The sequence below is a fragment of the Tursiops truncatus genome, chromosome 16, assembly GCF_011762595.2.
Source record: "Tursiops truncatus isolate mTurTru1 chromosome 16, mTurTru1.mat.Y, whole genome shotgun sequence".
In the NCBI taxonomy this organism is placed as follows: domain Eukaryota; kingdom Metazoa; phylum Chordata; class Mammalia; order Artiodactyla; family Delphinidae; genus Tursiops; species Tursiops truncatus.
In genome coordinates this window covers 14,064,785-14,080,394 of record NC_047049.1, presented here as the reverse complement: position 1 = coordinate 14,080,394, position 15,610 = coordinate 14,064,785, and the positions used below count along the sequence as shown (strand labels likewise).

The following is a 15,610-nucleotide window of genomic DNA, read 5'->3' as shown; positions in this document are numbered from 1 at the left end:
TATTATACTTATTTTATATATAATATATAATATATATTACATATGTGTATATCATACACATACACACATACATATATAACTCAGCACAAAGCGTCTAAGACTTCTTCATGCAGTTTGTGCTCTTGACTTTCAGGGATCATCTCTCTGCTTATATGTATGCAAATGGACACTGCAGCATGGGTTCTGGAGCCAGACTTCCTGGGTGAGAATGTGGCTCTACCCATTCTTAGGCGTGTGCCCTCAGGCCAGCTCCTTACTTGGATCTCAGTTTCCTATCTACCGAGTGGGGCTAAGAACACCTTCTACTAAACAAGGTTGACACAAGTTATTGCACGTAAAACACCTAGCTCATTGCCTCTCACCGCTGTTGTAATGACTATTTTTATTTCTTTTAAGGTCTCGTGGGGAGGGTAACCATTTTCAATTGGGAGTACGTTTGGAGTTCCGGCCTGTTCACTCCTTCTCCCATTCAAATGCCACTTGCCATTCCTAAGCAAACAAGAATACAATGGTTCCATCAAGGACTCTCCAGAATTCTCCAATCTCCTGGTATCTTCTTATAAAGAGTGTATTTGAAACGCATACTAACAGGGATCAATGGAACATTTCATAAACATGGGCTTTAAGAAACCTGCTGGCCTATTCCTACAAAGAACGCAATCAATACCTATTTTCATACATAATTAACTGTACACAAAACAATCATGTACAAAAGGCAACAGAAATAACCGTTGGCACGGTGTTTCTTAGACCATTAGGAGGGACGTAAAGGAAAGTAGTACCAGCGTGACGGAAGACAAATGAATAACATATTAGGTCACCTTAAAGTGGGACTAAAGTGTGTATTCCTTTCTTTACCACTGTGTAATGCTATTTATATGACAACATGACAAAAAAAAAAAATGGCCCTAGGCATTCTGCTCTACTTTAGAAACCTTCCATCTCACACTGAAATGAAAAAAGATACAATCCAGAAATCTCTTCTCTGGTTAATATTTCTGCAGTTCCGCAGGAATGGTTTTAATAGCGTGCATGTTCTGGATTTTGCTTGTCAATTAAGAACTGATCGGAATGCAAGGCTAAATATTAAAATAACAGATACTGGCTTATATTTCAACTTTAAAGGTTTTTTTGTCAAATAGTGTTTTAAGGTGGAAGACAGAGGAAGGGAAACTGGGAATTAAGGAGGTAGAGTAGGATCTAGACAGTTCCTCCTTAATAAAGGATCAGGTTGGTACTTAAAATTTCATCACATAACAGTAGAAAGAGCACAGGCTTTGGAGATGCAGAGATAAGATTCGAAACTTAACTCTTCCACTTACTGGCTGTGTGGCACTGAGAAAATTAATCAACCTCTCTGATCTCAGGTTTCCCTCTCAAAAATCAGAGATCATTATACCTACCTTTTAGCATGATTGGGGACCAAAAGGAAATAATGGCCTTGAACAGGCAGCCCAGCCCGTGCAGGGCACTCAGGGGCTCCCCAGGGAACTCCTCTCCCCAAACTTACCTCCTCTTTAAAGAGACTGCAGGTCTGGAGATAACACAGCTCTAGGACTACGGGCAGAGTCCCAGAGGCAACTGTGGTTTGACCAAAAATAGGCCATTTGACCAAATGATTAAAAGTCTGTCATATGCTAATGCTTGGACAGGGCGGACCGAGGGCCAATTTAGTAGGAGTAAATTGCAATTGATTTTCGAAGAAATTGCTTGTTCTCTTGCCTTTCCTCAGCTGTGTCACACTCTCTCACCCGTAGCTGCCTTTGTCACAGCCAGAACCAACTGAAACACGTGTCAAGGAAGATCTTTTTGAGGCAAAATGTTTAATAACACAGACATCCACACTCACACACACTATAAATATACACACACAGGAACAGGCAGATATAGACATATATATCTGTGCATGTGTATATACATGTTTATATAGATGTTCTAGAGGGCTCAAATTTAGAAACAATTCTGTACCATGACCGTACCCTTCTGTGTGTTTTACAAATCCCTCTGTGGGTAGAGAGCTATCCTGAGTCATTTTTATTTTTACAACAGCCTACTATTTGAAGAAAGATCAGAAAAGAGCATACCCCTAAAATCTCCTCTCCATGCTTTCCCCAGCCCGATCTGTGCAAATCCCTGGCTATGAAAAGAAAATGGTTAAAAGATCAAAGAAGATAAAAAATCCTAAGAATAAAGGTTAACAGTGGCTGCTTTCACCCCTAATTTCTGATATGGTGATAGACCCTCTTAGAACATTAATTAGAATGGGAAGAGAGATGAAAGAAATGCCCAGGGGACATAATAAATTAGCCCCTTATGCAAATTACCCATTCGATCTCATCACTGACCCAGCTAGTTGAGTCTCTAAATTACGGGAAGCGGTTAGCTTCTTTAACAAAAAATTCCAGACGATAGATTAATTTTTTTTTTAATCTGAAGGCTGAGAGGGTGTAAAGCGACAAATAATTTCTCAGTTTTCCTTGCAGACAATTCTGAAGGGGGCCAAAAGATATGAAAATCAACATTCTGGCCACTGGCTCCTGTTACCAAACAGAGACCTATTAAATAATCCTTGTTCTGAAACAATTCCGAAACAATGGACAGCCACCTGCTTAACTAAAGTCGAAGGCTGTGCTTCTCACCCTAACTGTGTGAACAAAGTCTGGTATCCTAAAAGGGGCCGAGGGGCAGGTGAAGGACAATTTTAAAGGAGTTAGGGAAATGCCAGGAGATGGAGAGTTTCAAATATCCATTTAAAAACAAACACATACCTAATTTTACTTGTCATCACTGTCCTAGACAATTTATGTATTACTGTCCTAGAAATTTATGGAACTCTCAGTTTTCTTATCAGTAAAATAAGGGGATTGGACTAGAATGACCTCCAAAAGTCCTACGGCACCTACAATCCAGGGATTTTATTTACCCCTTTGTTTTCACACAGTACTTCTGATAATTTAATTTGTTTAAATATAATCTTATGACATGCATTTTGTCTTCTGAACTCACTCCTGGCTTCCTTTCCTCTCTCCTACTATCATTTTCCCCTTTTCCTTATTTTCTCTTCTTATTTCTTATTTTACCTTCTTCCATGTATTCAAATGAATAAATACATTCTGGTTCAAAGTAAGGTACATATTGAATAAATCATACTTTATAAATGTTATTAATATGAAAAATATATATGGCAAGATGATGAGTTTCTCTAGCATGAAGAAAAGACTAGAAAGAAAAACTGTAAGTCGCAGAATAATACAAGATTCACTATGCAAGCCCTTAGAGAAAGAAGGAAAATGTGTTACAGGTCATCCTCATCCTCTGCCCTCATTTTACAAAAGGAGGAGATGTCTCTAAGGAAGGGTAGACACTTGCCCAAGGTCACCAGCTAGTGAGAGGTAAAGCTGGAAGCAGAACACAGTCTCCTGACTCCTGGACCAGTGCTCTTTGGACCAAACAATCCCAGTAACTTCTCTAGAGAATTCGCCACTGTATCCCAAAGAACAAAAATGGACATCCTTTGGAAAGAATGAGCTTTGACAGCAGAAAAATTAAGAGATGGCAGAAAGAAATACTTCAGAGGACTAAAGAAAAGGAATGAAGACAGACATATTGGCTATAAATAATTTTGCACCTTGTAATAATCTTCAGTTCATGCAATTACCTGTCACTCACTGATGTTTTATCTCCCCTCTTCTGGTAACAGGACCTACAGTAACTCTATGCAAAACATTCCACTGTCTCTAAGTTCACAGCCTGCACTGGAACATTCCGGCCTTTGCCAGAAGTATCTAGACAGTGGAATGACCTGATGCTTTACTCAAGAAACTTCTTGAGGTTGACAGTTAATCTAAATAATAAAATTTGCCTTTAGGAAGTGGCCAGTAACACAAGAAGACACAGATTCCTCAGGTCATAAGGCAGGTAATAAGAAAGCATGTGTAGACTACAACTCCATTTTTGTAAAAAAGGAAAAAAAAAAGATAAATATATACACACACACACACACACACACATATATAGGAAAAAAATCTGAAAAGGCTTGTATCAAATGTTTACAGTGGTTATCTTTGAGAGCAGAGACTATGAGTGGTTTAAATTTGCTTTCCTTTTCTATCTGTTTGTAATTTCTTATTGTTGTACAATAAAAATGGGTCGCTGAGGGGCTGGAGAACGAGAGGATAAAAGCCAAAAGTAGTGGTGTGTGAAAGTGAAATGTAAGTGTACTTAGCAGAGCCTGTGGAGACGGAAGCCTCTCCCAGCTTTAAGGCATGCCCTTCTCAGGGAGCAGTAATTCTCCCTGCTATGAGGGGCGTTGCAAAGAAGATTTATGGGGAGAGGTTAGAAGAATGGGAATCAGTCAAGCTGAGAAGGGTAGGCTGATCACAAGAATCCTTAAGCACAGGAAGGGCTCCCACCCCGGGTGATAGCCAGCTGCAGTGGACTCACCTCCGACCAAAGAGCTTAAGGAAGGATAGGGCCCCAGAGGAACAGGGGGATTCAGAGCAGGAAAAAGGAAGACCTTCCCCAAAGGAGATTTAAGACTCAAACTGGGTTATTAAGAGATAGGGCTTCCTCCAGGGCCCTTTATATATTGGATAGATTTCTTATTTCTTGTCCAAGCTAGTTTATGAGCAGCCTTCCTGAAAGCTTGGGGTTGCTATCCTTTTCAAGACATGGGATCCTTGTTCCCTGACCCGGGAATACGGTCTGCGGAAAAAGAGTCCCACTCTTGGAGTCAGGAGTAAGCCAACAGCTAACACGGCCTTGGTACAGCATTAAAAATGACTGAGATTTGGGCTTCCCCGGTGGCGCAGTGGTTGAGAGTCCGCCTGCCAATGCAGGGGACACGGGTTCGTGCCCCGGTCCGGGAAAATCCCACATGCCGCGGAGCGGCTGAGCCCGTGAGCCATGGCCGCTGAGCCTGCGCGTCCGGAGCCTGTGCTCCGCAACGGGGGAGGCCACAACAGTGAGAGGCCCGCGTACCGCAAAAAAAAAAAAAAAAAAAAAAAAAAAATACTGAGATTTATTGAGAACCAATTATAGTTCAGGCACTAAGCAAAGCATTCTACATGTCGCCTTTTTAATTCCCAAGAACCTGTAAGCAAGGCATTATCATCATCTCAACTTACATCCAAGAAGTCTGAGGTACAATGAGATCAAATGACCTGCCCAAGACAAAGTAAGCGGCAGAGCTGGGGACGCACCCAGGTGAGTGGAATTCCAGAGTACATGTTCTTTCACCATCGCGTACAAAGATGAAGAGGCGTGAAGCTGCCCAGAGCACTGGTGGGACAGCAGCTGGTCAACCTGGGTTGTTCAGACATGGGGTCGCTGGGGTGAGATAGAAGGTTGATTAATAGAAGAATCTATGAAGGGAGGGAGACTGAAACCAGATCATTCCTGGAAGTCACCAAGGTGTTAAGGTAATATCTGGCAATGGGTGGCCAGGTTGGACTGGGAGAGACTAGACACAAGGGTGGGGTCAGTAAGAAGGCCAATGCGAAGTTCAAGTAAAAGATAAGGTGGGTAGATTAAGGGAATGGAGAGAGAAGAGCAATCCAAAAGACAGCAGGCAATTTCAGCAGGACTTAGCGATGGGTCCCGTGGAAGGAGTGAGGAGGGTAGAGGAGATGCTGGAGATGATTCCAAAGCTTATGAGTTAGGCAGATGATGCCATTACATAAGACAGGAGACTCAGGAAGAGAAGGATGTAAGGAGAAAAGGGGAGGGATGATGAGATCCTTTTTGGATGTGCTGACTTTGAAGGAACTGAGATACATCCAGATGGAATCATCCAGGATTCAGCTGGAAATGCTGGTGTAGAGCTCAGGAGAGGATGGCGTAGGAGGGGAGGCTCTGAGTCATCGTTGTACATGGTAGCTGAGGTCCCAGAGATGGATGAGGTTTGTCCAGAGAGTATGCAGAAGAGAAAGAGGCTGGCACTGATCTCCCCAAAGGCAGTGCCAAGTAAAGGTTCTGGAGGTGACCCTCAAGCAGTGTGGCCCTGGCCAAATTGCTTCCCCTCTTTGAACTTCAGTTCTGTGAAAGCAGAGGATTAGACGATCTCTACGTCCTTTCTCTGATATTCAACCACTCATGGTTAATGAGACGCCTGCTCAGAACCAGGAAAGATGCTCGGTGCTGAGCGAACACCCGCCATTACAAGCAAATCCCCGACTTTCCAGTGGGAAAGACAGACACATAAATAAGTCCTCTCGATAGTCTGTGATTAACAGCTATCATAAAGGCAAGAGTGAATTGCAGCATGAGAGAGTCCTGAGTGGAAGTGCCTGTCTGGGGGAATTCCAGCATGGCCCTCAGAGATGAAACCTGATCTTGGTCTTGAAGAACTAATAGAAACCTCCCCAACAAAGGCAAAGCCAAGTGTCAAGGCATGGGAAAGTGAACGCACATGAAATATCTGGGAATGGACTGCTCAGTGAGCTTGACCGGAGAGGTGATGTGGCTTAGAGAGGAAGGGCAGGGCCAAGCTAGCCTACAAAGGAATTTACCATAGGCCAGGATAGATAAAAAAGAACTTACAGGAGTTCTCAAATATAGTGACAACATGATTAGAGAGCTGAGTGGAAAGGAGAGGGCCACCATATACCCCTAGCAGCTGGTATTTACCAGCCCTTCTCTCTTATCATGATTTGACAAGACAGCAGATGATCTTATAAGGCTCTCCTTCAACATACAAACATTTTAAGAAAGTTTTTGTTTAACAGTTACACATATATGATGGTACATTAAAACAGAAATGCTAAACATGGCTCATTATTGATAGCATCATTCAAAAAGGGGACAGACTCAAAAGAGAGTTTAGGGGCATCTGATTCCGGGCAAAGCCATTTCCAATTACTTGGGGACCGATCTCAAGATCCTAAGGCTTCCTGGGAAGGTCTAAGCCACTCCTGGGACTTGGCAGGGAAATGGTGGCAAAGCCAGAGACCTAGAACTTTGTCGTTCACTAAATCAGATTTAGATGTTCAAATCCCAGCATCAGGACCAATAAAGATGTTAAAAAAAAAAAATCCCAGCATCACTCTTTCCCCATGATCTCTCCACTTGACTCTTGTTTACAATACCATCAACTTTGATTACATTTGAGGAAGGTCTGGCATTTCTTGATTCTTCTCTACAAAAATCTAACCTCCCAATTAATACTTTTAAACATTGGAGCCCTTTTTTTAATCTCTCGCTGCCACAGAGGGCCTTACATCCTCCCTCTGATCCTCCATCTTCAGGCTTTTCTCTGCACCCATCACACTTTCCAAATTTCTCCTTCTTTGCTCTCGCCCTCCAGAGAGTCCAAAAACATTGCAGACAGGCTCATCTTCCTTTCAAATCACTATTTCTTGCTGCTTCTTGAACGTTTGTGAAGAAGAAAAGGTGAGGCAGAATGGAGGTTAAAGGGCAGAGTTGTGGCTGAGAGACACAGATGTGAAACACCACCTGATAGGTCCATCCTCTGAGCCTCTGAGCGCCCACAGAGCTCTGCCCTCTTGGCTCCCAAGACACTTTCCTTGTTCTCTCCTCTCCTCCAACGTCCTCGTGCACTGGCTCACTTTTTCCGTTGTGTCCTCTAGCCCACTGCCTGGTAAGGCCCCTAAAAACCAGCATCCGCGCACAGAAAAGGCACTTCCTAGAGCCCTTCAAAGCGCCTTAGAGGCCGACGCTTCTGCTTCCGCTATTGCGTTTCCAGGAGAGTAATCCCTCCGACCTCCCACTGCAATTCTCCCCAGACGAGGCTGCTTTATTTCCCTTCTGTAGCTCAGGCCTCAGATGACAGTTTTTAGGTTCTACCTTATTCTTGTTCCCTTCCTTGTTCCTGCCATGGATAATACCTCCACATGGCCTTTTAACTGGTGATCAAGTAAACAATGGCAAAGGTGGCTGTGGGTTTGAAGAGTCCAAAAAAATGGAAACCCAAGAACGTCAAACATGTCTTGTTCGGTGAGAAGATTCAGCTCACACTTAGTGTATGTGGATAAACAGCCTCTTCCCCTTGGGCAGAGAAATCCAAATATGGAAACTCAGATTACTACCCTATCTGTAAAAGGCAAAGGCCCTGCTGTCCTGGTTACCTCAGAGACTCTCAAGACAGAGAGATTCTCATCAACCGCCACACTCATCACCCTGAACCTCTGTCCCTCTCCGTCCTACAAATGCCAAACGGGATAATATGCATTACTCAGTGACTTAAAACCTCTCAAGGCTCCATTTGGCTTTCCTATACCCACTTAAGGAACACAGTCACTGTCAGAGGTCAAAGCTCATTACAGCTGGAACCTAAATTCAACGCCCTTGAGATACGAAATGTAGCTCTAGACAAGACCTTCCTGGCTCTGAGTAATTCATTATGGCTTCTGAGACCTCGGCAGGCTGGGTCTCACAAATCGAGGATCATATTTGCTATGAAAAGACACCGGTTTGAGAGAGGGATCCAAACAAATGAATGAGGGGGACTTGGTCCGTGCGGAAGAATTTCTGACACTCGTCAAAGAAATCCAGACAAGTCAGTGGTATCGGAGAATGACCAAGTCACTTTCAGTGGAGAATGAATGCAAGGACTGAAAAGAGCAAATGTAGGAGCACAGATGAGGGATTCTGAAGGTGTCCTCAATCTTCCCTCAGAATCATGGGCTGTTAGGACTGGAGATTCTTACTCCAATGACCTCATTATACCAAGAAAAGAGAGACCCAGAGAGGGGGAAATGAGTCTATTGCAGCCCTATAGCTCATAACAGTTTTGAAATTAAAACCCAAATGAACCTTCCTCCTCACCTACTTCCTCACTCCCACTGTCCCTGGGGAAGTTCGTATCCTTCCAGGCATCAGTACAAAGACTGAGGAGTAATGCTTCCATGGAGCAGGCAGCCAGCAAGAGGCATTGCCCCTCACGGTGCCAGGAAAGCCAGGTTGGTTTCTGGCACCCCATCCTAGTTCCTACTGACCTGCTCCCATGAGCGCTCAGAGGGTCATACACTCTTGTCTGTGCATCCCCGCTTCACTGCCTTCAGCCACTGTCCTGGCTGGGCCAAAGGGACAGACAGCATTAATAGGGATTTGCGGTGGAAGTTATCAGCATTATTCAGGATAATATATGAACACCTCTGATACTAAACTTGTCCCCTTATATTTTATCTTGAAACAGACCACACACACACACACACACACACACACACACACACACACACACACACACTTTTCCTCTGAACCAAAAGCATAATACAGAGGAGTGCTTCTCAAGCTTCATGTGCATACGAAGCACCCAGCCCAGGGATCTTCTTAAAATGCGAATTCTCATTCAGTAGCTCTGGGATGGAACCTGAGATTCCACACTTCTAACAAACTCCCAGGTGATGTCCGAGCTGCTGGTCTGAGAACCACATTCTGAGTAGCAAGGGGCAGATGTTACAAAGTCTTGCAAACAAATATAGGTTTAAATTCTCGTTCCACCAATTAGGAGCTCTGTGATCTTGGGCTGGTTTCCTAAGTTCACCCGGCCTCAATCATCTCATCTCTAAAATGGAAATAACAATATCTAGGATGCACTTGATGATGACTACATAAGTTAATGATGAAGAGATCTTAAACAGTACCTGGAACATAATAAGAGCTTAATAAATGTCAATTGCTGCCTGCCTCTAAGATTCACGAGGGCAGATATGACATCTGTCTGGCTCATTGCCAAAATCCCAAAGGCGAGAATGTATGTAGAATGGATGTCCGTGAATGAATGAATGAATGTGTGTATAATACACCCACACATAATTTCAGTATTTACATACTTCCTTGGTTCTATGTCTTTCTGCAGGAAAACATAGAACATTTAGAACACCAGAACACTCTCACCAGTACCAAACCACCATATCTCACAGAAACAAATTCAACGTGAACCACCATGGTTAACCAAGAAACATACAATTTGTGATGGCTATATATACTTGAGAAAAAGTCTTAACTGTAAACAAAAAAAGTCAACATCAGTCTGGAATCTCTATGTCATTAAGGGAAATCACTGCCTTACTCATTATTTATGGGGTTGTCTGAATGCAGATGTTATGAAAAACTTAATTCGAAAACTAAGGTCACTTCCAAACCACATGTAGATTTGCAAAGAGAGACAAAACAGACTATGGGAATTGAGACCACTTTTGAAAGGTCAGTAATACATTCTCCTGTATATGTACACACTTGCTCAGGAAAAATCGGAAACAAACAAAAAACGGCTAACAAATGGTTGAGCTTAATCTTTTAAATCAAAGGCAGACAAGTGAGTCCAACCAAAATTCTTCAACAATCTAAGATTATCTTCAGGCGTCTCGTAAAGTAAAGTGGCATCATTTAAACATGTCCCATTTCCAGGGAGGCACTGTGTACAGTATGAAGCAAGAAGGGAATACGATTGCCACCTACAGACAGAAGTGGCACTCCCTTTGCAAGAGTTGGCCAATCATATTTTAACGTGGAAAAAAAAATTCAACAAAGTCACCTCCTTCCAACCTCTCTCAAACCACCACACAACATTACTTCATTTAGAATTACTTTCAAGTCATACAATCATCTCTAGGCATTCTGCCTCTTCATTATCATCATCCTATTTCTAATTTCCCAGAAACACTGTGCCATTCAACTATCTACTTATACACTACTTGAGAGCCAAAGACAATGTAAGCCAATAGATTTCAAGCAGGCGAAGGCATCAGAGTGGAAGTATAAATCTGCTTACCTGGTATGAATGGGACTACCCGGAATATATCAGACAATCTGCTGTTAACTGGTTCATACGGGGAATCTTCAAGCAGATCATTTCCTAAAAACAACAGAAAGATTGGACTCAGATCTGGAAAACAGATATATTTCAGTCAGTTTTCGTTACTGAATCTGAATTCTAATTATGTTATGATTGTGTAACAAAAAGATGCTGAAACTTTCAAAGATTTCAAATGCCTCTATTTGGCTCTGGTTATTTCTCTTCATTCCCTCTGCCTCTGTTGTCCTGGCTCTCCCCATAGTGCCATGAAAACATTGGAGAGCAACCCAGCCTGATCTTGCCAGAAAACTCTCCCACTCTTTGCAAAGGAATGAAATCAGAGAGGAAGGAACCAGTGACGTCACAAGCCCAGCTTGCCTCCAGGAGCCAATAGAAGAACAAAGCTGGCCCTTTTTCTTACTCCCAAAAAATGCCATGCAGTCAGAAAGCAGGTACCCTGGCTATTAAACACTACGTCTCTGAAACAGGTTTTCGTTAGTAGGTTCTGGAGGAAGTGGCAGCTGAGAGGTCAAATCTGTATATTACAAATTTTGAGCCTCAGACTCAGTGGAGAATGAATGCACTGAATGTTTGAGTCAGATTTACAAACGTGACCCACCTCTGGCACACAAGGACCAAAAAACTGCCCCTGTAATGGATGGCTATGACAAGTAGACCTTGCCCTCTCTGAGCCACTTCTGCACTAACCAAGGCTGAACTACACCAGCTGGTTTAAGACTCAGCTAATCTAAGATGACAAAATTTTTTTTCCCACATCTGCCTTTGATTAGGTTTGAGGGGGGTAAAGATAGTATAGATTCCACTGGACCTTTCATTCTCAATTCTTTATCTTATGTCAGTATGGATAGAAAGAAAGAAGAGAGGGGGGAAATCCAGGCAAGATGCAGTGGAAGCCTTTGGATCACCCTGGGAAGCCAGGCCTTTAACGGATTCCTACTCCGATGTTCCGACCAAGTTTCAAAGAGGTCAGCGGGGTCCCTGGGATGTCCCTTCACCCCCTCACGGGTTTTCCAACAACCAGACCGGCAGCAAACACCAGCTGCCCACGTCCCTGGGGGCCAATGAAAGGTCCTCATTCTGCAGCTGGGGAGAAGTGAGTGGAGGATGAGGTCAGCCGGACCCCGGGCCTAGGGACCCGCCTGCCTTCAGGGGCTGGGGGAGGGGGAAAAGAAGACGGTCGCGTACCCTGCAGGCTCTGGTACATGCTCCAGTAGATGCGCAGACAGTTCTTCTCCTTCTTCATACCCCGCTTGCAGCGGCAGTTATAAAGCGACTTCTGTTTGAGGGCCTCCATGGCGCTGCGGCACTCGTCCTTGGCCTCCAGGCCCGATGTCAAGCTGAAGTTGGTCTCCTTGCCCGCCACGCACTGCCTGAGCGTGCGGTACTTGGTGCTGCAGCTCTGCTCTTTCAAGCACTGATCGCTGGCTTTCACGCAGTCCAGGCGGTCCCCGCCGCTGACCTCGGCCGACAGGAGCACGTCTTGTGGGGGGGAGGGGAGGGAGCGTGAGTGCGGCTGGGCTGGGGCGCGGTGCGCCAGCCGTGGGGGAGGACGCGCGCAGGAGCAGCCTTCTGCGGCTCCCGGCTCCCGGAGCGCGTCCGCCCCCCTACGCCTGGGGGGTCCATCTTCCCGCCCGGGCACCTCCTGCCGCTAGTCTCCCCCTACCCAACCCCCGGGGCGCCCCGAGGCTTTGCGGGCTTTTTCCGGTTTGCCCGCGAGCCAACGCTGCCCACCGCGCGTGCAGGCCCTGCCGCCCCGGGACCGACCAGCCTCAGCGGCTGCTCGGCCTCCAGGGCTGCCCTCCCGCAGTTCCCGGCTCCAGCCACTCTCTCGGCCCGGCCCGACTGAAGCCCGGGGGCTTTCGGCAGGGGAGAACGGCGGCGGGCTGGGCGTTGCACGCGGAGAGGGTGAGCCCTGATACCCGGCCCGCCCGGCGGGGAGCACCGAGATGCTATTCCGGGAAAAGTTTTCCCTTCCAAGTTTGCTCTCCTGGCCCGGTGCTCGCCCACACCTCACCTGCCCCCCCGCGCCTCCGCAAGCTCCCCGGGACTTGCAAGGGGCGTCGGGCTTGGGGCTGGAGGGCTCGGACGCTTTAATTTCCCGCCAGGCTAGGTCATTAAAAACGTAGGAAACAAAAACCAAAGAAGAAAAGCTGCGGGCAAGTGCCGCGCCACCCCTGCCCCACCCCCCAGCCCGGGGTGCTGAGGATTCAGGATCCCCTTCCCCAAAACGAAACTTCGCGGTCCCACACCGACCGCGCCCGCGCCGCAATTTTTTTTTTGGGGGGGAGGGGGTACTGGGGGGCTGCCTCTAGTACTCTCCAAGAAGACTCAGCGGATAAGAAAGCTAGCGGCGGCCTCGACTTACCCAGAAGCGGCAGTACGAAGTACAGGGTCGCCAAGAACATGGTGCCGGCGCGCAGCTGGTCCCCGCCCCCCCGAAAATCCAGAACTGCCGCTGGGTCTCGCCGAGGGAGCTCAGCACGCAGCGATTCCCGGACGGCCGCGCTGCTCTGGCCGCCCAAAGTTCAGCTCCATCCAATGCGAGAGGAAACTCCCCGGTCCGTCCGCCGCTACCGCCGCCGGCGACTCAGCTCCGAGCGGGCTGCTGGCTAGAGGGCGGGAGGCGGTTCCGCTTTTAGAGGTTCAGGTCCGACCCAACCTGGAAGGGAGAGCGCGCTTTGAAACGAGAGCGGAGAGCGCTGGAGCCTCCCCCGCCCCTCTGCCCTCCCCTGCTCCCGCCTAGGGGGACTTTTTAGCGCCCGGGTGAGGGCCCACCCCCTGCCCGGGTCGGGGCGCGGGGAGGGGGTGCCGGGGGTGCATGTGCGTGTATTCCGGGGAGCCGCCTGCACGGGCAGGGTGGAGGCTGGAGAGGTCGGAGGCGGGCTCCCGAAGTCCAAGGGGGTGTCTATTGGGTCCAACCCAAGAGGCTGAACGCAAGCAAATAAATAAATAACGTTACTTTCCGAGCGGGGCGAGTGGAGCCGGCCGCTGCCTGGAGTCTAAGCACTCGGCGGCGGCAGCTCTTTCTCGCGGAAAAAACCCCTTCTCCCGGGAAAACCCCTTCTCCCGGGAAGTTCGCCACCCCCCTCGTCGCACCAGCTAGCTCGCTCAGCCAGCCCTCCCCACCCAAACCACCAATCGCTGCCCCCCATCACTGTATCCCCTCCTCCCCGGGCTCGCCTCCGTTCCGAGGCAGCCTGAAGAGGGGGAACCTACGTCCCGGTTGGAGCCGAAACCCGGCTCCTGCGCCCCTATCCGCCGCTCGGTCCTCTGCTTGCTCCTTGGCGTCCGCGCCGCGCATACACACAAGCCCAGCGCCCTGGCGTCCGGCACATCAACGCTGCCACCCAGGCCGAACGCACGGGCCCGCAACCCCGGAGCGCCAGGTCAGGTGCAGCCCCGCGCCGCGCACGCCCCTGGGCCCCAAAGTTGAGGGGCGCCTACAAGGCGGGTAGAAGGGAGTGGGGGAGTGGCGGCGGGTTCCCAAGCCGACAGAATGAGAAAACTCTCTCCAAATGCCACCAACCTGGGCTCAATCGACCGTTTCCAGCTGCGGCGAGAAGCCAGTTTATTTATTTATTTATTTATTTGGGTGGAAGGTGTTGTCGCCCTCTCCTTCCCTTTCCAGGCTCACGTCTCTGCGCTACGAAGAAAGATGCAGTAATCTCCGAGAGCTCAGAAGATCGATTTGGGCCAGGATGATTTCCCAGCAGAGCCCCGGCTCGGATGCCCTTTAGGGATGTTAGTGTTTATTGGGAGATGCGCGGCGGGCAGCGGGTTCCGAGGCCAGAGTTCTTTGCCAGAAGCCCCTCCGCCTGCCCCTGCCACCCCGCAGCACACCGCCAGCCTCCTCTGATACTCGCCGGCAGGGACGCCGCAGATACACACACTAGCGGGCGGTGGGACCCGGGGCCAGATCCCGCCAGCGCGCACAGGACACACAGCGCTCTGCAGCCGGCCGCTAGCGCCGCTTAGTCTCTCTGTCTCTCTCTCTCTGTGTCTGTCTCTCTCACACACACGAGGGCACAATGCACAAGGGCTCTTTCTTTCTCCGTCCTAGCGCAATCAAACCAGACCCTTCTTCCGAACATAAAGTTTTTCCCCACGTCACTCGCGGCTGTGACTCCAAGACTTGGCGTGTTAAAAACACACTCAGACCCAGGCCCTCGGAGCTGCGATCGCGGGATGCGCCCACCCAATCATCCACCAACGCGCTCACACTCACAGATGCACACGCAGCCTTTAACTCTCTCCTCGAGCTTGTACAAGGAGACAAAAGCGGAACCCCTGACCCACTGCATTTAAACCGCGTCAGACCTGGCTCTGGGAAATTTATAAACTGACCTCCATCTTGGCTGTTTCAAAAGTAAATTTTAAAATAATAATAAATTTAAAGGTTCAACACACGCACAGCCCTTCACCCCAATCCTTGGGACCACTCGTTCTCAGCCGGGCTGCCTACCCCCCTACCGCGCCCTGAACACACGCTCCCCTCCTCACACGCCGGGTGGGGAGGGGGGCGCCCGGGACACCGAAGTCTACGCTGTGTCCAGAGAGGGGTCTGGGAAACAGCCCGCAGTCGCAAGCTCGTCCAGCCGCTCAGGACTTGTATTGGGGATCTTTGCTGATGTCTAAGTTCATCTCTTAGGGAAACAGTTTGAATCAAGGGTGGGTGAGCCCAGCTGCCAAATATGCAAACCCATTGTACTAGACAATGGGCTGCTGAGGAGAGAGAAGATCGAGGGGTGGGGCTGGGGGTAATTGAAAAGGGCAAGTGCTTTGGTTGAAGTTTGAAAGCGGGGTGTAAGAGCGGGGAGAAAAGGAGAAGGAAAG

General features: G+C 48.0%; 1 protein-coding gene across 1 annotated transcript in view; it reads right to left on the bottom strand.

The window, feature by feature from the left end:
* GFRA1 (GDNF family receptor alpha 1) overlaps positions 1 to 13,517 on the bottom strand; it is a 213,269-nt gene extending 199,752 nt beyond the window's left edge. Inside the window, exons 1-3 of the mRNA XM_019939925.3 lie at positions 13,143 to 13,517; positions 11,963 to 12,256; positions 10,733 to 10,816 (exon numbers count right to left, since the gene is read on the bottom strand). Coding sequence (XP_019795484.1) covers positions 10,733 to 10,816; positions 11,963 to 12,256; positions 13,143 to 13,182 — 418 coding nt within the window. The 5' untranslated portion in view covers positions 13,183 to 13,517. The remainder of the gene's footprint in view (positions 1 to 10,732; positions 10,817 to 11,962; positions 12,257 to 13,142) is intronic.
* Between the last annotated feature and the right edge of the window lie 2,093 nt (positions 13,518 to 15,610).